This window comes from Brachyhypopomus gauderio, unplaced genomic scaffold, assembly GCF_052324685.1.
Source record: "Brachyhypopomus gauderio isolate BG-103 unplaced genomic scaffold, BGAUD_0.2 sc168, whole genome shotgun sequence".
NCBI lineage: Eukaryota > Metazoa > Chordata > Actinopteri > Gymnotiformes > Hypopomidae > Brachyhypopomus > Brachyhypopomus gauderio.
This window is the reverse complement of record NW_027506989.1, coordinates 249,600-273,703: the sequence shown is the minus strand read 5'-3', so window position 1 is coordinate 273,703 and position 24,104 is coordinate 249,600. Positions and strand designations below refer to the sequence as shown.

At 45.0% G+C, this 24,104-nt stretch overlaps 1 protein-coding gene across 6 annotated transcripts in view; it reads right to left on the bottom strand.

The window, feature by feature from the left end:
• The window catches only part of LOC143501300 (syntaxin-binding protein 5-like), a 29,496-nt gene extending 14,751 nt beyond the window's left edge, over window positions 1-14,745 (bottom strand). For all 6 annotated transcript variants that reach the window (XM_076994950.1, XM_076994952.1, XM_076994955.1 and 3 more), the window contains exons 1-13: window positions 14,251-14,745; window positions 13,416-13,513; window positions 6,609-6,690; window positions 6,173-6,273; window positions 5,448-5,582; window positions 4,561-4,624; window positions 4,373-4,456; window positions 1,389-1,512; window positions 1,088-1,166; window positions 824-978; window positions 539-611; window positions 319-466; window positions 116-183 (exon numbers count right to left, since the gene is read on the bottom strand). In XM_076994950.1, coding sequence (XP_076851065.1) covers window positions 116-183; window positions 319-466; window positions 539-611; window positions 824-978; window positions 1,088-1,166; window positions 1,389-1,512; window positions 4,373-4,456; window positions 4,561-4,624; window positions 5,448-5,582; window positions 6,173-6,273; window positions 6,609-6,690; window positions 13,416-13,513; window positions 14,251-14,388 — 1,349 coding nt within the window. In that variant the 5' untranslated portion in view covers window positions 14,389-14,745. The remainder of the gene's footprint in view (window positions 1-115; window positions 184-318; window positions 467-538; window positions 612-823; window positions 979-1,087; window positions 1,167-1,388; window positions 1,513-4,372; window positions 4,457-4,560; window positions 4,625-5,447; window positions 5,583-6,172; window positions 6,274-6,608; window positions 6,691-13,415; window positions 13,514-14,250) is intronic.
• Window positions 14,746-24,104: the final 9,359 nt, after the last annotated feature.

Here is a 24,104-nt window from a genome sequence, read left to right as displayed (position 1 = left end):
AGCTAATGTGAAAAGCCCTCGAAAACCCCATGTTCCATGTAGAGGGAGAGACAGGGGCAGAAACAGAGAGACAGAGAGAGAGACAGACAGAGAGAGAGAGAGGGCACACACTCACCCTGTGATAATGATCTCGGGGTAGCTTTGAGCTCCCTGGCCCCAGTTACCACCACTTATAGGCCATTCCTGGAATTCAACACAGATCTTGGGTCACATTTCACCACTGAGTATAACACCTTTTTCCCCCCAAAGAATTGGAAACTCTAAAATAGGACATTCATGATAAACCTTCAACAAAAACCCCAGCACCCAGGGTTTTACCTTTTTACTATAGCCCTGTCTCTTCTGTCTGGAGCCCACAGAGTAAAGAGCAGGAATTAGTTCAGCAGGGCAGTCGGCGAAGTACTCGCAGCAGGTCACCGGGGACTCGTGGATGCTCAGAGGGTAAGGGTTCTCAAAGCTGGGGTACCTGTGGACAAGAGGGTATCTCAGCACGTGGAAACGTCCTTCCTTTTGTATCTCGCCACGTTCCTCTACTCACCCGGTTTGGGCAAGGTCAATAACCACCAAGTCCCTCTCCAACAGGACCACCACAGCATACGGCTCTTGGTAATCTAGGGAGAGCGTGTGCATGCATTTTTATATACTTAGGTTAAAACGTAATGCAACACCACCAGCTGGTGCAGGACAAAACAACAGCGTTTTGGCAGTGGTGACCAAAGGCTTTTTTACTGTTTAGCGATGTTGGCATGGGAGTAGGTTCCCCATGAAAAGATGACCAAGACCACGCTGGCAGCACGCGGCTGGGGATGGAGAAGCACCTCACCGTTTGGATAGGGAGTCTCACAGAGCGTTAAGAAGTCCACGATGGGGTAGTCCATCTCCAGCACGGCTGTGCTCTTCCCGTGCATCACCGTCAGACACGCCCTGCGGCCCACCGTATCGTACGACAGACCTCCAGACAGCACCATGAAAGGCTCCCTGCAAACAAGGCCGAGAGGGAGAGAAACTCGAGCAGACAACGCAGGAGACAAAAAGGTGCGAGGAACAGAGTTGTGAGGAAGAGCTGTGAGGAAGGACGCCTCCTTACCCGGACTTCTCCGTCTTGTACTCCACTTTCAGGATGGGCTTGCACGGGTCTGGCTTTTTCCCATCCCTGGGCTGTTTGCCTGGAAGGACATTCCAGACAGAGCTTCTAATTTACGTTTCTTATCCTTTTGATTACGTTTGTGGGGAATGTTTATACTGTTAAGTTCAGCCATCGCAAGACCACAGAAGCCATCGATACGATAGCCTGCAGTACAGCTGAAAGCTGAGGTACACGCGTGTGGGATGGTTTTAAGAGCTAGACACACCAGGAACATGGGGAGTATGTTTGTGAAGATGATTACCGTGTGGTGTGATGATCTGGGCAGGCTTGGCAGGCGAACGTACATTCCACGTGGTCAGTGTGCCATCTGAGTGACTGCACACAAACTGTTTCCCCTCATGGTGCCAGGCCACAGAGTGGATTGCCTACAGGTCAAACAAAGGATGAGAAATCAAACACAGAACATCTATAGACAATCTATAGAATAGGCAAACCTATAGAGGGAAACCCCTATACAATCATAACCTCCTGTAATAGAAATAAGCCTTTTAAATAATGCCAAATAGTTTAAGTGGAAAGGACTATATTATGTTATCTGGATACTCATGCTTATGGGTGACTGCGTGTGGCTGTAGTTCCCCCGAGCTGTTCTCGGTGAAGCTGTGGTGTGCTAGGCGCTGAGCTGTTCTCGGTGAAGCTGTGGTGTTCTAGGCGCTGAGCTGAGCTCGGTGAAGCTGTGGTGTGCTAGGCGCTGAGCTGTTCTCGGTGAAGCTGTGGTGTGCTAGGCGCTGAGCTGAGCTCGGTGAAGCTGTGGTGTGCTAGGTGCTGAGCTCGGTGAAGCTGTGGTGTGCTAGGCGCTGAGCTCGGTGAAGCTGTGGTGTGCTAGGCGCTGAGCTGTTCTCAGTGAAGTTGTGGTGTGCTAGGCGCTGAGCTCGGTGAAGCCGTGGTGTGCTAGGCGCTGAGCTCGGTGAAGCCGTGGTGTGCTAGGCGCTGAGCTCGGTGAAGCCGTGGTGTGCTAGGCGCTGAGCTCGGTGAAGCCGTGGTGTGCTAGGCGCTGAGCTCGGTGAAGCTGTGGTGTGCTAGGCGCTGAGCTCGGTGAAGCTGTGGTGTGCTAGGCGCTGAGCTGTTCTCAGTGAAGCTGTGGTGTGCTAGGCGCTGAGCTGTTCTCGGTGAAGCTGTGGTGTGCTAGGCGCTGAGCTGTTCTCGGTGAAGCTGTGGTGTGCTAGGCGCTGAGCTGTTCTCGGTGAAGCTGTGGTGTGCTAGGCGCTGAGCTGTTCTCGGTGAAGCTGTGGTGTGCTAGGCGCTGAGCTGTTCTTGGTGAAGCTGTGGTGTGCTAGGCGCTGAGCTGTTCTCGGTGAAGCTGTGGTGTGCTAGGCGCTGAGCTGAGCTCGGTGAAGCTGTGGTGTGCTAGGCGCTGAGCTGTTCTCGGTGAAGCTGTGGTGTGCTAGGCGCTGAGCTGAGCTCGGTGAAGCTGTGGTGTGCTAGGCGCTGAGCTCGGTGAAGCTGTGGTGTGCTAGGCGCTGAGCTCGGTGAAGCTGTGGTGTGCTAGGCGCTGAGCTCGGTGAAGCTGTGGTGTGCTAGGCGCTGAGCTCGGTGAAGCTGTGGTGTGCTAGGCGCTGAGCTCGGTGAAGCTGTGGTGTGCTAGGCGCTGAGCTCGGTGAAGCTGTGGTGTGCTAGGCGCTGAGCTCGGTGAAGCTGTGGTGTGCTAGGCGCTGAGCTCGGTGAAGCTGTGGTGTGCTAGGCGCTGAGCTCGGTGAAGCTGTGGTGTGCTAGGCGCTGAGCTCGGTGAAGCTGTGGTGTGCTAGGCGCTGAGCTCGGTGAAGCTGTGGTGTGCTAGGCGCTGAGCTCGGTGAAGCTGTGGTGTGCTAGGCGCTGAGCTCGGTGAAGCTGTGGTGTGCTAGGCGCTGAGCTCGGTGAAGCTGTGGTGTGCTAGGCGCTGAGCTCGGTGAAGCTGTGGTGTGCTAGGCGCTGAGCTCGGTGAAGCTGTGGTGTGCTAGGCGCTGAGCTGTTCTCAGTGAAGTTGTGGTGTGCTAGGCGCTGAGCTGTTCTCAGTGAAGCTGTGGTGTGCTAGGCGCTGAGCTGTTCTCAGTGAAGCTGTGGTGTGCTAGGCGCTGAGCTGTTCTCAGTGAAGCTGTGGTGTGCTAGGCGCTGAGCTGTTCTCAGTGAAGCTGTGGTGTGCTAGGCGCTGAGCTGTTCTCAGTGAAGCTGTGGTGTGCTAGGCGCTGAGCTGTTCTCAGTGAAGCTGTGGTGTGCTAGGCGCTGAGCTGTTCTCAGTGAAGCTGTGGTGTGCTAGGCGCTGAGCTGTTCTCAGTGAAGCTGTGGTGTGCTAGGCGCTGAGCTGTTCTCAGTGAAGCTGTGGTGTGCTAGGCGCTGAGCTGTTCTCAGTGAAGCTGTGGTGTGCTAGGCGCTGAGCTGTTCTCAGTGAAGCTGTGGTGTGCTAGGCGCTGAGCTGTTCTCAGTGAAGCTGTGGTGTGCTAGGCGCTGAGCTGTTCTCAGTGAAGCTGTGGTGTGCTAGGCGCTGAGCTGTTCTCAGTGAAGCTGTGGTGTGCTAGGCGCTGAGCTGTTCTCAGTGAAGCTGTGGTGTGCTAGGCGCTGAGCTGTTCTCAGTGAAGCTGTGGTGTGCTAGGCGCTGAGCTGTTCTCAGTGAAGCTGTGGTGTGCTAGGCGCTGAGCTGTTCTCAGTGAAGCTGTGGTGTGCTAGGCGCTGAGCTGTTCTCAGTGAAGCTGTGGTGTGCTAGGCGCTGAGCTCGGTGAAGCTGTGGTGTGCTAGGCGCTGAGCTCGGTGAAGCTGTGGTGTGCTAGGCGCTGAGCTGTTCTCAGTGAAGCTGTGGTGTGCTAGGCCCCGAGCTGTTCCGGGCGAGCATGTGCAGCTCTGGTTCCCTGGGCTGTTCCCCACTATTATTTGCTATGGTGGGAAAAGGCAGAGGCACCTAATGTGAAGCAGGGAGCAAAGCGCGTCTGCAAGCACAGCACATGCTTGTAAAGGGAGAGGACACCGTAACCAGCTCTCCACAAGGCTAAAGAAAGCCTGGGCTCCCGTAATGCCCAGTACTGCTGTCTCAGGGGAAAGACTCTGGGAAAACTGTGTAGTCATCAATCGATCTAGACGTATCCCTAAATGAACCCAGAAGAAGCTAGCTACCTTTAAATGGCATTCATCTTGTTAAAATGCACCAATTTCCCAAACAAGTTAAATGAAGATAATAGAAGTTGGTCCTAGTGCAAGACTTTTATCTTCATCCGGAAAATGAACTATTAGATTGTAAGAATCAAAGATGCATAGTACCTCGTCGTAACTGTAGCGGTAGTCAGCTTTCTTTGATCTCAAGTCCCACAGCACGACTATACCACATTCAAAACCAATCAAGAGCTATGAAGATGAACAAAGGCACAGAGTAGAAACAATTTAGTTCAATATCAACACCACCACACCAAAGCACAAGTGTCTAATAACTGCAGCTACAGGTCGTGTACCTTTCCTTCATCCATAGGGTTGTCACTGATGTGCACCACAGGTCCAGGATGGGTTTTAGAAGAGCTGAAACGTGAGTGAAGAAAACCAGAAAGACTCGGGTTAAAAAAAAAAGGTGTTGAAAACTGTCCGACTTAAAATCATCTGGAAAGAGGGTGAGAAGAATGGCCAATGACCTCAAGCACATATCAGAGGAACGTTTATCTACCTCAGTGGGCTTGGAAAGGAATTTAATTACACCCCCTGGAATATGAAAGATTCAATTTCCATAGCAACAGCAGCAGGAAGAGCCGAGTGAGGAGAGACAGCAGAGAGGCGGCATCTTTGTGGGCTGACCACAGCGTTGCTCATGTAACTGTTCCCTTCAATGTCATCACTACCATGTTCAAAACAACACAGCAGTAAACTACTCCCATTTTCCACATTTTCACTTTTTAGAGAGCAACATGTAGATAATCAGCTCAGAACTGCCAAGCTGGCTTTGAATGAAGAGCTTTCTCCGTTTCTTTAGAAGGCAGAAATGTGTCTGTACTTCATGAATGAAATCAGAGTGTTCAGTTTCTTGCTTTAGAGCTTAGTTCACGGGGGTCTCTGCTATGGGAAGAACAAAACTAAGTTTGTGTGCTTTCTTTTTAACTTCTTTATTATTTCTATACTACCTCATCATGGACCAGAGACTGACAAGTGAGTAGAGGGGCAAAGGTGACCACAGCGCTGCAATATAAAACAGCCCGAACACTAAACAGGCGCAGTCATAGGAGACCTATAAATCCCAATGAAAGAGAAATACTTCTTGTGCTAAGTGGACCATGTCACTGGACATGAGCCCATAAACCACGGCACAGAGAGGGCGGCGTAGCCAGAGAGGAAGGCATTCGAGCAGACTCACAGTTCGATGGCTTTGTTCCACATGATGACGTAGCCCGAGAGAGTGAAGGACTCCACATTAACTATGTGGATGTTGCCTCGCTCCGTGCCAACGTACAGCCACTTACTCTGGAAGGGCAGATGGCAAAACGTAATCCTGGCGGAACACAGGGGGGAGGAGAGAGCTGGCATCACGTACTGCACACACCTTCCACCAAGCATCCCCACACACTCCTAGTCCCGACGTTACAACAGCTTTGCGGTTTAGACAGCCATATGGACAAAAGTGTCAATAGCAAAATCTTTATTGCGGTGTAAAACACAGTGAAACCTGTCGGAACAAATGAATCGCCTGCAGTTTACACACGGCTATATGATCTTTGAATCTGAACAAATCAAATGACATAACAGATTGTGCTTAGCATGGTTTCATGTGCCCCTCATGGAATGATAGGGCAAAGCTGAAGTCACGAGCCATTTAAGGACAGATCACACTGTCTGTTTTGTTCTTTTGAATGTTGATGTAACTGATAATCCAGCACTTAATCTAGAGCTAATGACAGGACATGGTCAGCAATGCATAGTTCAACTCTGGAGTCTCTTAACAGAATTTTGCAACATTTCACGCGCTGTAAAAATGTGGTTGAGAACTTGTATGCAGAGCAAAAACTCTGCATATTACAACATTCCCATCCCCATCATGTAAACATAAACACTGTCCAATTGAAATCTGTAATGAATTCCTACCTCTCCCTGCTGAATTTAAGGGAATGGAGAATGGCTGGAATCTTCTGCCTCAAATTCCATAAGTGAATGCTGTCATCACTTAAAGCACTCACCAGCGCCCCCTGTGGAACAGACCAGGTAACTGCTGAACTGACAAGAGAAGCCAAACACTTTTTAATCAACATTTCCCATTAAAAAGGTGGAATGAAAGTTTCTTAAAATCACAGAATTTGTCAGACAATCTCTCATACAGAGCAACCTGCATATCTAGCAGTATGGCCATGCACGATGGTATTAGTATGTTATAGATCGAACTCCTCTACTGGTATCATGCTTTACCAGGCCCTTCTTTTCATGTGATGTTCAAATTTCAAAGACAAAAAGCCAGTAAGGGCAGGTTGGCAGCAGGGGGGCGTGGGTAGCTGGCGAAGCCCCCCCGGCTCAGACGAGCACTCACCTCATTGACGAGGAACTGCAGCTGGATGACGGCCGCGTTGCCCTCGTGCTGGCAGTAACACTCCACTCCCGCTCGGCCGAAGCTGGACGGCTCAGTCAAGGTTAGCGTAACTCTAAAGGAATATTCGCTCAACTCCAAAACAACTCATCTGCCTAACCCAAAGCAGGTAATGTGTGGATATGCATAACTAACGTGTAATTCTACCCGTGGGTTTCCTCTGACAAAGAGAAATCATCAATCCCTTCATGCCGAGCACTAGAGGGAGTCCGGATCCAGAGGGACACTAATGAGGGACTTAAGCATTCTGTTAGCTAAAAGGATGAAGCGGGATTCCTGAACGCCGGGCTCAGCCGTGTCTGTGCAAGTAGCGGACCCCTGGAGGTCCTACTACCCTCTGACCCCCCCTCCCCCACACACACACAGCCACGTGGTCCCACATGTCCCCCACAGCGACGCAGGCACCCAAATGGCCGAGCGGGCGTCACAGGTGCTGGTATAAGCTCAGCTGCACCGCCGCTCTCGGCAGCAGGCCCAGGCGTCAGGAGGGACGGCCAAACTGGGGAGCTGCGCACAAAGAATGCACAAAGGGAATGAGACAGATATTTCACTTCTGATCTCCTCCACCCTCTGTGGGATATCTGTGGCCTGCTAATCACCTGACTGTAAAGCTCAGCAGCAGTACTGGGATTATAGATGAGAAGCAGGCCCCACCCCTTCTCCTTCTGACAGGCAGGGCAAGTCCCCAAAGCAGGGCTTTGCTCACCAACACGGTCCCTGGATTAAAAGAGCCATTTAATCATAGCGAACAAACTGTGATATGAACGTGAATATGAATTTAAATGTTACCAAAAGCCCTTTGGTCGTTCAGGAAACCAGAAACCACGCCAATTAAATGGAATCAAGGCTAAAGTGCTTCAGACTATAAACAGGAAATTGCAGTTACTCAGAAAATGTGTTGCTGGGTCATGGGATGTAATAGGAACAGGCTGTGGTGTCAAAGGGGGGGGGGGGGGGGGGGGACTTCTGCAGTTCTCCTTATCCATCACAACCTCCAAGCTGGATGTATAAGCATGAGCTTAAAGACGATACTTTGTATAAACGCTTCATTGTTAAACATCCGGGGCCAGGAAAGGAAATTGTATCACTGGTGAATAGATTACTTTGCTGACTCAAACAACTTCACATCCAAGAATAAAAGAGCAAGAGAGAGATGAGAAGACAGAGGGACACACACAGAGAGAGAGAGAGACAGACAGACAGAAAGGCAGAGAGACAGACAGGCAGAGAGAACACCACGACAACCACCAAATGGATGTTTACATCTTCTATGACAGTTTAATAATTAATGTTCAGAACCTGGAGTCTGATCTCTGTGTTTGGTTATGGTAATATTTCACATCACAATGTGAATGATTACCATTCACACTGTTGATTAAATGTATGACACAGATCCGTCAGAGGGGTTTCGAGCATTCTCTCCCACCCCCACGCACTAGGCAAGGACCTGGTCTCTTCTTTACCCAGCAGGCTTCGTTTACCCACACTCCGCTCTTGGGCTAAATAAATAACAGTAGGCCATTATAAATAAAAAGCAGCGGAGCATGGCTGCATCATTTATTCATCACTGCATGTGTCAGGGAGACGGGTGTGGTAGGTGGGGGCAGGGGAGGTGGGGGCGTGGGTACCTGCACTGCCCGCAGCTCAGCCTGGCGTGGAGCCCAGCGTGAGGCAGCGGTAGCAGCGTGAGGCGGCAGCGGCAGCGTGAGGCGGCAGCGGCAGCGTGAGGCGGCAGCGTGAGGCGGCAGCGGCAGCGTGAGGCGGCAGCGTGAGGCGGCAGCAGCAGCGTGAGGCAGCAGTGTGCGGTGCTACGCAGGGGGAGGTCCCCCAGACACCACCACAGGCCTGCTGTACAACACTCCTGTCACCACACAGAGCTCACTGTGCAGCCACCAACGCACTTCAACACTGCCAGAGAACTGACTTCAGATCTGACAACCCAGACACACACTGCAGGGACTGCATGAATGTTCTCACACACACGCACACACACAACAGTATGGTACAACACTTCTGACATGGGTCATCTCTGCTCATACATTTTTAGTTACTGTTGTCTCTTGAACTTTCAGGCTCAGCCTGCATGAACACATTCACCCTGCGCTTGGTTTTTTTTCTCTCACACCCTCGTCCACCAACACACACACACACCCCCCAACACACACACAAAAAAACGCCCAACACACACACACCCCCGTCCCAACACACACACCCCCACCTTGCTGCTGTTCTATATGCTCAGAGCTTATGACACCTTGATAAATAGGCATTGTGTTATTATGCTGCAACATGAGCTGACTCATGTCAAACAGCAGAAGTTTCCGGTGAAAAGCAAACGTCCTCGCCATCTGATAAAGCTGCTGTCACACAATGCACACTAATGGAGCAGACCTCAAGTGCATGATATACGCCTCACTGGTAGAAAAGAGCAGGCTGTCAGTGATCCCTGCCAACCACGACCAACGTCAGACACTCACCGATGTATCGGCAACAAGGTAAGAGAGAGCAAAAGACAGAGAGAAAGAGAGAGATGAATTCATACAAAGATGCTCATGTGCTCTAGAAGAAAGACTGAGGAAGTCTTAAAACCACAAAGGGCTTTGAAGGTTTAAGGATTTTTCGCAACTACATTTTTCGAAACCTCTGATGTTTGCACAGTGCAACATCATACGAGGGCCTGATCAGACCATCTCCCCATTCATCACAGCATGCCTACTCACAGCGGGCAACAACTTAGTTATCTGAAGAGTGCTCATTTTCAGCGAAACCTCAGCATATTGCAACATCTCAACGTAATCTAAATACTGTCAATTTGAAATCTCAATCTCAAAACTCAGTAAGGACAATGTTATCCAGGTCTCACACACATTCAGCAACTGTATAAAGTAAAAATTCAACTGTAAATTCAATTCAGCAACTGTATAAAGTAAAAAACTGCACAAAACATAGCAACACAAGCCTTTTTGTTTATTTATTTTTAACTATGCTCTCTCTCTCTCTCTCTCTCTCTCACACACACACACACACACACACACACACACACACACACACACACACACACACACAGTAGCATCAATCTACCCACCGAGAAGCTAGTGCTTTCTGTGTCCACGCAGGCCTCATTAGTTTAGTGCTGTTCACCATGCCACAGTGGAGATAGGATCTGCTCTAACAAGATTAACACCAGTGGAACCACACAGGCCCTGCGTGCTTTAAACCAACTCAAGTTGAGTCTAAAACAGATGACATTTCTCAAGCTAAATGCAAATGCAGCATATGGTGAAGGAAGGTTGCACAAATCAACACAAAAACCCAGCCCAAAGAAAGAAACATTTCATGAACTTGAAACCATATTTATTATTTTCTCAGTCAAACACTACGAAAGATGATTTTTTGTGTTTTGGCTGAACAGGCACAATTCATTCTATTTCTACCTTTTTCTTTTAAATAAAACCAATCCAGGTAACCCCTCCCATGTTGTGGAGGTGTGTCTTTTCAGTGCCAATCGCAGCCTGTGGTGGTGTTGGCTCCCTCAGAGTGTGTAACATTAGCTATGCTAGCGTGCACACGAAAACAAAAGGAGGCCAAAAGAAGGAAGGTCCATTTGAGTCTCGTGAACTGGCCTAAACAGAGAATGTCAGTGGAATGTTCTGTCACAGGAAATGGGAGTCATGCAGCCATTAACTGTTTAATAGCATCGATTCCATGGCTGTTAAAGACTACCCTAGCACATCCTTACAGATTATTTCTAGACTACCCTAGCACATCCTTACAGATTATTTCTAGACTACCCTAGCACATCCTTACAGATTATTTCTAGACTACCCTAGCACATCCTTACAGATTATTTCTAGACTACCCTAGCACATCCTTACAGATTATTTCTAGACTACCCTAGCACATCCTTACAGATTATTTCTAGACTACCCTAGCACATCCTTACAGATTACTTCTAGACTACCCTAGCACATCCTTACAGATTACTTCTACAGACTACCCTACTCTGCTCTGCTCCACCCTTACAGATTACTTCTAGACTACCCTAGCACATCCTTACAGATTACTTCTACAGACTACCCTACTCTGCTCTGCTCCACCCTTACAGATTACTTCTAGACTACCCTAGCACATCCTTACAGATTACTTCTACAGACTATCCTACTCTGCTCTGCTCCACCCTTACAAATTACTTCTAGACTACGCTAGCACATCCTTACAGATTACTTCTAGACTACCCTAACACATCCTTACAGATTACTTCTAGACTACCCTAACACATCCTTACAGATTACTTCTAGACTACCCTAGCACATCCTTACAGATTACTTCTACATACTGCCCTACTCTGTTCCACCCTTACAGATTACTCTCAGACTACCCCACTCAACTCATTTAGATTACTCCTGTCTCACACTACCATACCCTTTCAGATTACTCCACGCTTACAGACTACTGTACTCTACTCCACCCTTACAGATTACTCCACTCTTACAGACTACTGTACTCTACTCTACCCTTACAGATTACTCCACTCTTACAGACTACTGTACTCTACCCTTACAGATTACTCCACTCTTACAGACTACTGTACTCTACCCTTACAGATTACTCCACTCTTACAGACTACTGTACTCTACCCCGCCCTTACAGATTACTCCACTCTTAGACGACTGTACTCTACTCCGCCCTTACAGATTACTCCACTCTTAGACGACTGTACTCTACTCCACCCTTACAGATTACTCCACTCTTACAGACTACTGTACTCTACTCCACCCTTACAGATTACTCCACTCTTACAGACTACTAACCTAACAGATTATGTCACTCTTACAAATGACCATGTTCTATTCAACCATTGGATTACTCACACATACTACCCCAATATCCTACATGCTTACAAAATACTGAACTCTACAGCTCTCTTAAATAAGAGAACTGAAATGTTTCAGGCGCCTTAAAAGAAGAAAACTTCCTCATTTGGTAAACCAGCGTGGTCTGTGGTGAAATGCTGCAGGAGCTGCATGACTTTAATCAAATCACAAGACAGCTGAACATCAAAAATATGCACAAGGTTTGTGAAAGAACATGTAAACTCAATATTAAGTTGTAACAACTTAGCTCACCAAAATATTTATTTAAAAAATATCAGATTCTGAGCAAACTTCTCAGTGGCAGATTGCAAGCTGAAATTATATTAATTGTTACTGTACTCCTGAAAGTTTGCATGTCCATCAACTATCCTAAACTACTTATCAAGCATTACAGAGCATAAATACAGATGGCACAATAACACATTTTGCTTTTCAGTACCGATATTGAAACCTTCAGAACTGGCTAAATATGGAACCAATATGTCTATACTTTATTTAAAAAATAGCCTTCTAAAATGAGCTGTTTTTTAATTTTATGCACATCCATTTTCAATCTGAAAATCTATGGTATTTCAGGCTTGACTTATTACAGAAGTGTATCAGATTTGCTCTTAATATCTTCCTCTAATATCCAATCCAGCATTTATTGCTGGGCATCCTGGGCATCTGGGTATCAGATGGGAAAGCTACCTGTCTGTGGCTCACGCAGGCTACCTGTCTGTGGCTCACGCAGGCTACCTGTCTGTGGCTCACGCAGGCTACCTGTCTGTGGCTCACGCAGGCTACCTGTCTGTGGCTCACGCAGGCTACCTGTCTGTGGCTCACGCAGGCTACCTGTCTGTGTCACGAACAATCCCACAAGTGACGGACAGCCCCGTCTCTACAGGAAGAAAGAGAAACCAGTACATGTTTAAACAACTGGACGCCACTTTTCCTCTGCTAAACATTTTAGGAAAACAGGCCATTTTAAAGCACAAAGACAGATCTCCAAAGAAATGTAAAATGGCATGTTTACTAAACATCTTGTTAACTTTACAGAAAGCGAGTTTGGCTGTGGTGCCCAGTGCTGAGAGGAATGATGCAATCGATGCAGCCCTTCTTTGATCAGCAGACCAAGCAGCCAAACATCGAATTTATTAACACCCCCAAGCACATTAACACATCCAAACAGCAGCTGTGTCTGAACTCAACACTCTTCAGCATATCGTGGGCAAAGTAAGCCAAGTGAAGCACTGGACTTCTGGACTCCCAAACCTACACAGCACAGTCCTCCTTTTAATACACCTGAAGCCACCATCAAGAAAGAGCTGCAGTAACACGACACTAAACTCAAAGAACAGTCCGTCCGAACATTCAGCCAATGAAAAATGACCTGTAATTTGTGTCCATGCAGTCTTGTGGCACTGGGCTCTAACAGAGTCAAACGTGATAAAGCAGTTAGACTGAGAAAAGATGAGATACTGATATGAGACGCATCAGCACGCCATGATGGTCACAACAGCCAGCATGAACTGCACCAGTGCCATGTGAGCTGCAGACGGCTAGAAGCGGCGAGGACGAGGCTAGCGCTGCAGCATATGGTGAACACAGCTGCATGTGCCACAGCACAGATATCATTAATGAGCACAACTCTTCCAGGAATTCAGCAATTCACAGGCAGCTGCTGAGAATCACATCACTGAAACCACACAGAAAAATCCGAGACACAAGACCCAGGAGGGAGTCTGAATGTTCCCCAGTGGCCCGGCTTAAAATAAGAAAGAAAAATGAATGTTGGAAAAGTTCAAAAGATTAGCACTCACTCACATTACTCAGGATTTGTAAATGCATGCTGAACCGTTTATGGTTAATTGCTATGTTTAGGGTTGAAGGATACAGCCTTAGAGCTCCACTCTCTGTTCCAATGACCAGTATTTTTTGCACAGGGTCAAAGGCCATGGCAGAGGGTTGATAAGGAAAGCCATGTCGCACTGTCTGTGAAGCAAAACATGAGATGGCATAGATGGAAGACATTGCATTCATTTTTCATTAAGAGAACAAGACAATTTACATTGCATTAAAAATACTACAGTGTTACTTAAGCACCCAGATCAATCTAACTAAGGACCATTCTTCCATGCATCAAAACTTTCACCAAACTGTTATTGTTAGGAATCGCCTCGTGCACAAACCAGAAAACTGGTGCATACAATAGGCCATACATAACAGCTAGTTAACAAAGTAACAAGTCGATAAAGAAGTATCTTAACGAGTGAACCCACACTAAGGTTAAGTCTGACAGCCGTGGAAACTCTGACCGGTACAAATAAAGTATTATAAGGTAGCAGTATTACCACAGCTGCCCAGTTGGTTAACAAACTGAGCTCATTTAGGCCAGCAGGCTGTGGCAGCTTGGCTGTATTGCCCATTATAGTGAATGCGTCCACAGCTACTGAAGTGTGTGTGTGGTGTGAAACGTCGTTATTTAACAGTTTTTTCACGACAATTTCTTGGTTTTCTGAAAGTATCACCGTTAACAGACGTGGTTCTGGTTTTCTATGCAGAACCAGGTTATAAAACTGTCAGTTTTCGGGCTGAGCGGAAGCTGGTGTCGAGCTGGCCGAGAAGGCGCTAAGCTGGACCGAAAGGTGAGCGGTGTTAACCGAGCCAGCGAACCGCCGGTGGTAAAACCGTCCAGAGACCCTCCACGACGACCTTTTACCCGAACCCACCTTACACAGCTGGAAATGTTCCGACTGCAGAGTCTCCAGAACAACGTCGTTGTCCCTGTTACTCGACTGGGGCGACGAGGAAGAGGAGGAAGCCGCAGTCAAGCCGTCCAACACCTTTCTGATATTAAACTTCTTCATGCTTCCTCCAGCAGACGTTGGACCGGACCTTCTACATCAAGAGTAAACCGTGTTTATCTAATATTTATGGAGACCTACAGCCCCCCTGCAGTTCTGTTGGACCTTTAACATGACAGCCAGTGTTACACAGCCGTCCCCCCCCCAACCCCTGCTAAAGTTATCAGTCACACCTCAGCATACATGCTGCAATCTTAACGCCTTGTCCAAAGCTACTCGTTTCCCATTTGTAGGGTTGTACTGGGCTAGAACTGGAACCAGTCAGTCGCTATACGGTCACCGAATCCAACACGGAAACGCAGGGCGCTGCAGCCCAAACGGAGTCGGCGTGTCGGAGCGGTACCCGGATGTGCGGCTGGGACGGCGCGGCTCTGGGAAGATACTGCGGTCACATTTCAAAATACGGGTTCTGTTATTCGTGCTGTTCAAGCATGGTTAAGTCGATATTTTCAAATTGTGTTTTTTTCTTGTTGTTCTTAATTGATCACACTTTCTTAAGTTAGTGCAGTCTTTTAATAGTTTTTTATGTAGGTTTTTTTAATTACCTTTGCGCTGGAAAGCTGACAGTGTCTCTGATTTCGTTGTGTTTTGACAGTAACGTCGCTAAGGGTTTACGCACGTGTGAATAACACAAATATATTCATTCGTTTGTTTATACATCAAGCATCAACCATAACACATTAACACGTTCATGGTTTAGTTACAGACTGGTCTGCTGGCATAGAAAATTCACCAGTCTCCTTCTACTATATGTATCACTAGTCACTGTTTGACCATGGGCCCACTGCTGACTGAACAGTGGCAGTTTATATAAGGGAAAACCAGTGACGGTTCTGCCACAAAATCATTGACTCTCCTTAAGGTCCCCCTAAATGAGCTACTCTTTTTATGGGAGTGTCTTTAAAAGTCACGCCCCCAACTCCCCCAACCCTCAGTTCAGATGGTCTAAATTCTAGACTCTAGAACCTCCACTGGGGACAACACTGACTGGTAGTGGAAAGGTTTTGACCCAGTACACGTTTATCAGACTCAGCAGTGGTTCTGGTATTTGGCTATTTCCAATGTGGCTGAAGGGTGCATATCTCTGTAAATATGTACATTCCATGATAAACAGAAAAACGTACAGGTTCTCTAACATGTCTGATCATGTCATTTTAATTTCCTACCCGAGTACTGGCACAAACTGTCTCTGTTTGATGCTGAGGAACAGCCTTTCTGTCCCCACAGGAATTACTGGTTTTTCTGGCTCTTTTGGGGCTTTCTATTACATCAGTCCCAAGGGTCACATTTTACTGCATCATTAAGGGCTGGATTCACACTTGTTTTCTGCTTGCTGACTGCATTAACATATCACTTTCACTGAACTCAGCTGTTTGATTAAGCCAATGGCAGAGGTCCAGTTGAAACCATTACCGTGGAAATAATCACTTTTTTTGGCACTGGACAATGTCTCCTACGTTATTCCCAGTGGGATACTTATAGGCATGTTTTGTTCTGGGGTGTCAATTAAATTACTGCTAATTAACAAACAATTACAAAATGGGAGAATTTTTAGTATATACCCTACATTTAAATAAAGCACATATAGAATTTGTTTAGGGCCAAGTCACTTTTGTGACAAAGAAGAGAAACTTAAAGTAGCCTAACTGGCAAAATGTACACGTATGCCCTTTACACAGTGCTTTGGCCGGTTGTTTTGAATTACGTATGAGAGGTAGCTATATTTAAGTCTTACACGCGGTTGGTTTAACCACTAGATGGCGCCATATTCCTTGTAAGAGTTTAACTATAAGTTTTAAGCTTGAAGAAAAAAACATGGAAGCCTTCTAATGCTCGCGAAGTTTTCAAGCTTTCATCTTTCAACAGCTGGGCATACATAGTAAAGTTAAAAACAATGAACATCAATGAAAATCTGCATCATCAAACTGGTTAATCAAATACAAAAAGGAAAACCTTATAGAAGTACAGTTATAGTCTGTGGCATCTGTTGCAGTGCCATCGTCAAGTCCAACAAAGCTCAGTGTCTGAGCAAATGACTACTGCTGGCTATATATTTGTCAGTTACTCTAAATTCAGCAGTAAATCTCCCAGCGACACTGCTGTATTGTATGAACACAGACCAACTCAACACCCACAACCCATTACCCTATCAATATTATTGCTTTGTTGAAAATTGTGTCATCAATAAAATCCAGTCAGCAGTGGTCCTTTGGTCAGAGTGATGTGTCCAAGTGATGTTTGGCAAAGAGGGCGAATAGTGAACTAGGCCAACAGATGGGTTACAGTCTGTACCTGTACACCTACAAAATTCACCTACAGTGTAAGATAGATGTACCATAAGACTAACCAGTGTAAGCAGGTACAATGTAGGTCATTGTAATGAACTAGATAATTAATTCAGCACACCAGATATTCATGTTACAAATGTCGCTATCAATCAATTACTTCATTAGGAATTTACCACTGTTGGACATAAATATTCACAATGGATTTTTTTCTTTTACTATAAAGAGGTGGTTTTTTAAACCATATTATTTATTTTTTAACCAATTGTTCCACACAACTGTTTTCATTTAATACAGCATTAAAGGATATAAATATATAATGCAATCAGATGATAATGACAAGAACAAGCAAACTGTTAATAAGCTATTTTATGAGGCTTTCTGGTTTGCACTGAATAATCTAAGTCAATTTATTTTGAGATGAAGACGTCTCTGAAATGATATGTCAAATATAGATTCTGCAGTGGGACATCACTGTCATCACTCACTGTCTCCGTCTCTGTCCAGAATGGACAAATGCTCAAATAAAATACAGCAGAACTGAATGTGCTCAGTCCTGTCGCTGTCTCTCATGTTCCTGCTCCTCTCTTCCTCAGGCTCCCTGTGCCTGTAGAATCATGATCCACTTCTCCACAAGAGCGAGCCATCTGCTCTCACACGTGGGACCGCTGCCATGTCTCACTGGATGAGCTCTGACCACTCGAGATCATCCACAGCCCTCTCTCCCCAGCCAGCTCTCACACTGACTCCCACCACCCGGGAGCTTCTGCCCAGAGGACCCAATGAATGACACAGACACCTCGGTTTAGACTAATACAATGATCAGGGCAAATACGTTTTTGTCAGATTTTTTATTTAATACCCAGTTACAGGTGATGGCATGAACAGGAGTGATTTCTAATTTGGCAAAGAAGACACACAGATTTTCATTTTAAGATTAAGAACAAAGTATTTTAGACTGCGCATAAAGATAAAGTATATTTATAAAAATGTGAAAAACTTTGCACAAATTTTTTGCTTTAAGGCAACTAATCAATACATTTATAATGAAATCATTAAAGTCTTACATGTAGTAATTCTTTGACAATGCATATCTAAGTTGGAGAAAGCGATGCAAAAAAAAACAAACAAGTAAAAAGACTGCTTGATTTCTGAATCAGTACCTTAATCGTTCTCTGAACTGAATCATTCTCTAAATGAATCTTCAAACCAGGTGGCAGTGTTGCACTTCAGACTTTTAAAGACAATCCTGATTAGACCTCTTACCTACGACCAATACCACAGCTAAATCAAACCCAGCCAATACCAAAGCTACATCAAACCCAGCCAATACCACAGCTACATCAAAACCAGCTTACACATTTCTCTCATTACCTCTGTGTATTTATGATAACACAGTTGCATATGATTTTATTATCATTATTTGAATTATCTGAGTGACGTATCATGTCTACCACACATGGACGATAAAAAGCAATGTATAACAAGACATTAGTAATACATTAAAATATGCTGAAGATTGTTAGCAAGCATCTTATGTATCTGTCATCTTATTACTCACATTTATGCTAACACTATTTCAACTGGCCTCTGTAACTGGGTCTGATGTATCTAGGGCATGAGTTCTTATTTAGACATGATGCTTCTCCAATACAGATTCCCTCCCAGTACAAGTTGCACATAATTCAACAATCACTCTAAATGGACTCCACAGCTAGGCGATGTGCATTAGAATGATAGTATGATTAGGCATGTGGAACTCTGAGGAATGCTGTGTACTTATCTTAATATAAAATAACTGTGACTGATCAAAATCCTCATTTTCCCAGGCTTTTCACCAGGGGAACCTGTTAATTGAGTGAAAATGTTTGTAAATGGGATGGAGACGCTGGAATAAATGGTATGTAGAACAGATCCCCAGACACACAGCAAGGACACTGGAAAGTAAAACTACCGGACAGTGCAGAACAGATGGGTTGAGTAAAAATATCTTCCCTCCAAATACACTCCATGTCAGCAAAACACAGGCCCGAGGTGTGGATCTCGCAGACAAACACACACGTCTGGCACGAGACCATCCCGGCACTCTGTAATCGAGAAAACAGTCAGAAGAGCATCGGCTAAGAGAGTCTAACAAGTGACATTAGGTTGCCATGTCTCTGTAGATATGAGGATTCATCCTATTCGGTATCAGCCATTTTGTGATGTGACCACAGCTTTGGCAGATCCTGCAGTTCTCCCTCTGTGCTGCTACACAGGCTAAGAACTAGAACACTGCTCCATGGTCATTCATTCAGTTTCCTTAAAAGCATTTGAACACTTACTGTCTGCAGCAGTGAATTAGCTTCATTCATATGATTTACTCAAAAATGGCTGGTCTGAGCCGAGAAAAGGACACATAATTGTTCATCTGATGAATCCATGAATGCACAGATTCCCTCATTTATCACCTCCTCATAAGGGCCCAAGGGTGAAGCATGACAGACATGTTCATTGACACTATTTCTGCTTCCAGTGTTTGCACCTTCTCTCTGTGATTCTGAATCTTTGTCAACACAGTGCTGAAAAACAAGTGCAGAACAAAGATTTTTTGTTTTGTGAGAAACTCCACTGAGTAAAAATAATGTGAACTTTGAATTAGTTTGCAGGTTTTAGGTAAGTGCAGTATGTTCAAAACAAATCAGAGCAAATGTAATTTTGGAAAAGGCTGAGACAACTTTAGATGTGCGACTTAAATTTTATCTCAAAATAGTTTTTTTATTTTTGTCTATCTACATAACAGATGGTAGGTATTTATTTTGGCCTCTAGGGAAAACACTCTAAAGGTATGCATGGTAAAATTTTTCAGTATGCTTGAGAAAATTCCTTAAAAAATGTATAATACCTTAAAACTATACTATACTAAACTACAGATGTGATCACAGTACTGTACAGTGCTGGTCAAGACTAACAAAGATCATTAATCCAATGTAGTTCACTGAATATAGCACAGGTCTCTAGAGAATGCAACAGTATGTTGCAATTCCAAACAATTCCTCAAGCAAACATCCAAGAACCGCGTCACGCTGGTTGTTCCCTCCTGTACCTGCACAATCCAGCAGCTTGTCTGGAAAATCATCATTCCTAGTGGATTCCCTTGTCCTGGATCCTTTTGTCATTGGTTAATGCTCGAGGAATGCCTTGCTCTCTGTTTACAATTTTTGAGATTTGATTATGAAATTGCTCAGCACCATTGTGTATCTTTTATTACGTAAGGAAGCTATATGATAAACGGGTTTCCTGCAGCAGTGGACTGTTAGAATGGTGCCAAAGTGCTCCTGCCATGCTGATCTGTTAATTAGCCTGTGAGCTGCTGCCAGATTAACAAGGGAAATAAGATGAGACACCAGGGAGGTGTTTATTAGACACTCGGCGTGTGCCCCACACTCCGCCATCCTCCCACCATCAGATCGATGTCACTCTCCTCATTAAACAGAACTTTGATCAGGCCAAAGAGTGCAAGACATCGATTGGTTTGGTATGCTTTGGTATTTCCTCTAAATTGTTATACATTTTTAGATTTTCATAATTTTAATTAGCCATTTCAGAGCAATTATTTGATAAGTAATATAAATTATTGACTAAAAGATTTGCAGTTATGAGAATGATGGGTGTAAGTGTGATTCTCAGTTTAAATGTGATCTCTGACTGTGGTCTCTGGCTATAGACTCTGACTGTGGTCTCTGGCTATAGTCTCTGATTGTGGTCTCTGACTATAGTCTCTGACTGTTGTCTCTGGCTGTAGTCTCTGACTGTAGTCTCTGGCTATAGTCTCTGACTGTGGTCTCTGGCTATAGTCTCTGACTGTAGTCTGTGACTGTGGTCTCTGGCTATAGTCTCTAGCTATAGTCTCTGACTATAGACTCTGACTGTGGTCTCTAGCTATAGTTTCTGACTGTGATCTCTGGATATAGTCTCGAGATATAGTCTCTGACTGTGGTCTCTGACTGTGGTCTCTGGCTATAGTCTCTGACTGTGGTCTCTGGCTGTGGTCTCTGGCTATAGTCTCTGACTGTGGTCTCTGGCTATAGTCTCTAGTTATAGTCTCTGACTGTGGTCTCTGGCTATAGTCTCTAGTTATAGTCTCTGACTGTGGTCTCTGGCTATAGTCTCTGATTGTGGTCTCTGGCTGTGGTCAGGTTTCCAGTTCCAGACCTCTTTTATCACTGACTCCTGTTTAAGTGGTATTATCAATTCACTGTTTGGTCATTAGACATAGACTTTGCTCATAGTTGAAGAAACTTTTTCTTGACCTCAGGAGAATTAAGACTATTAGAGCAACAGATTAGCACATTTTCAGATTATGACTAAATGCTAGACTAAACACCCGAGTATAAATTGAGCAACAAGCAGTGGCGGACTTAGCAATTTGGGGGCTCAAGGCGAATTTAGCTAGGGGGCCCATCAACATTAATATGCGATAAATAAGTTAAGTCAGGTTCACACTACACGATTTTCGGCTGGTTTTTCAGTCGCCGACTGTTTTTGTAGATCGCCGACAGAAACCTGTGGTCGGAGGCAAATCGGCGATCACTCGGCGCTCGCTCAGTCGTGTAGTGTGAACTGCTGAAAGACGCTCGCCGAGTGGTCGCCGACTCATCGCAGACGACCGGCAGATATCTAGCATGTTTAATATGTAGCATGTTTAATATGTAGCATGTTTAATATCTAGCTCAGTCGGCGACTGAGTCACCAGCAGCGTCTAGCTACAGCCAATGGGAACGCGGAGAGAGAACCGCGGCACCGCTGAAGATATCTCTGAAGAATGTACAAAAACTTTCAAGAATGCTTTCAAAACAGTTACCCAGCAAACACACAAAAACCTCACCTTTCTTACAACTTTACTACAACGCTGTGTTTAAGTTATTGTGACAGCACTGGAGAAATAGTGCAATTGATTGTATCTATGTTCACTGCAACGGAGAGATGAAATAATTCTGGCAATTTGGGACTATGGAGTGTTTAAACAGTAAAAAAAAAATAATAATAATAATAACAACGAAAATGTGGAGTACATGTACATTGTTTTTTCTTCTACGTGGTGTTTGCTGGTTCTCGCGAGAGTTTCGTTTTCGTGTTCGTGTTTTTGGACGGCAGCCAGATGAGTCGGCGATTCCCCAGTCATGTAATTCGTGAGCCCGCGTCGCCGATCAGTCATGTAGTATGAAAGCCACAACAACTAAAAGACTCGCGATTACAGCACAACCAGTCGTGTAGTGCGAACGGCACAAAAACCGGACGACTGAAAAGTCGTGTAGTGTGAACCTGGCTTTAGCTAGACAAGGGGGCCCTACTGTGGGAGGGGCCCAAGGCAATTGCCTAGCAACGCCTCTATGCAAAGACCGCCTCTGGCAACAAGTACTATGACATTTTCATAGCAGGAGTGAAGCTCAAGTGTGAAAAAATAGCAACTTTACACAGATGTGGTCAAACAAACAAAATGTAGAGAAAGTAGCAAATGAAGGACATGTGTGGAGAAGGGTGTGTGTGGAGAAGAGAATGTGTGGAGAAGATAGTGTGCGGAGATAGCCTCTCAGGGGTGTGAGCCACACTTCCTCTGGGTGCAGAGGTGACATGTGAAGTGCTGAGGAGCCGTCCTGTGGGTGTAAAGAGATGACAGTGCTGATAACTGAAGAGGGACAGGTGTGTGCAGTTAGGGTTAATAGGATTGTGATTGGAATCAGGGAGGGGACGGGGGGGGGGCATGTCCCTGTGGTTGGATGTTGACCCAACCCTGACAGGTACTGTCACCCAAATCTGACCTTGTCTGAAGTACATATATCATTAATCCTCTGTATGGCTTAAGGTTTATAATATATGGGAAGCTTAAAAAACACAAACATCCCCATCTTCCTTCATGCTATTTGAAGTTTGTTTGATTTGAAATTAAAATAGCTTAAAATTGCTGCTCTAACTCCAGTCCTTAAGAAACCAGGTCTGGATTCAGATAATTTGAGTAATTTTCATCCTATTTCTAATCTCCCATTTCTGCCTAAAATACTAGAACGGGTAGTTGCCACTCAGCTTAATGATTACCTAATGTCAAATAGTCTGTTTGAACCATTTCAGTCCGGTTTCCGTTCCCAACACAGCACCGAATCAGCCCTTATCAAGGTTACAAACGACCTTCTTCTGTCCTCTGATTCTGGAAGTCTTAGTATTCTCATTCTCCTCGATTTAACTGTGGCCTTTGACACTATTAACCACTCTGTCCTTCTATCTCGCCTCAAATTTTCTACCAATATCACTGGTACTGTGCTTGAGTGGCTAAGATCATATCTCACAAACCGTAAACAGTTTGTATGTATCAACAATTGCAGATCAGACATGGTTCCACTGTCCCAAGGTGCTCCCCAGGGTTCTGTGCTTGGTCCTCTTTTGTTTATTCTCTACATGCTCCCCTTAGGTGACATCATACAGAAACATGGTCTTCATTTCCACTGCTATGCTGATGATGTCCAGCTTTATATTTTCACCAAATCAGTCACCACTATAGCTCTTTCTCAAATTAAACTGTGATAAATCTGACATGGTCATAATAGGTCCAAAATCCCTCACAAAAAACATACAGAACTTCCCCCTGACCGTAGACAACTCCACTCCGTACCCTTCCTCACACATTCGTAATCTTGGTGTTATTTTCGTCAAAAACGGCTTTTTTTCATTTATAAAATATTGCGTGCCTTCATCCATCACTCAATTCTTCTGCTGCTGAAACTTTGATTCATGCTTTCATTACATCACAAATTGACTACTGTAATAGCATTCTCTATGGTACACCTAACAAAATCCTAAATAAACTTCAATACATTCAGAACTCTGCTGCACGTCCTCTCACCCAGTCATGTTCTCGTGAACACATCACACCTGTTGTTCAACTACACTGGTTCCCTGTCACACAACGTATTCAATATAAAATTATTTTACTTATAAAGCCCTCCATAATCAGGCACCTCCTTACATCACCGATCTGCTTGATCACTATACTCCCTCTCGGTCGCTTCGTTGCTCTGATGCAAATCTTCTGTCCATACCATGTAGGATCAAACATCGGTGATAGGGCCTTTTCAGTGACTGCACCCACCTTATGGAACAATCTTCCCAAACACATCCGTGATTCTTCTGATCTTTCCACTTTTAAATCTCTTTTAAAAAGTCACCTCTTCAGATCCGCTTTTAATTTATGATGTTATACATTCATCTCTTTCTTATTTGTTTTTCTTATTTCTCTATTTTTAATGTTTTGTTTTATAATGTAATATTTTGTACATTCTATATGCTACTTGTTTTGTATTGTAAAGCGACTTTGAGTGTCCTGAAAAGCACTATATTAAATAAAATGTATTATTATTATCAATAATAATAATAATAATAAATGAAATACTTCTAGTTCTA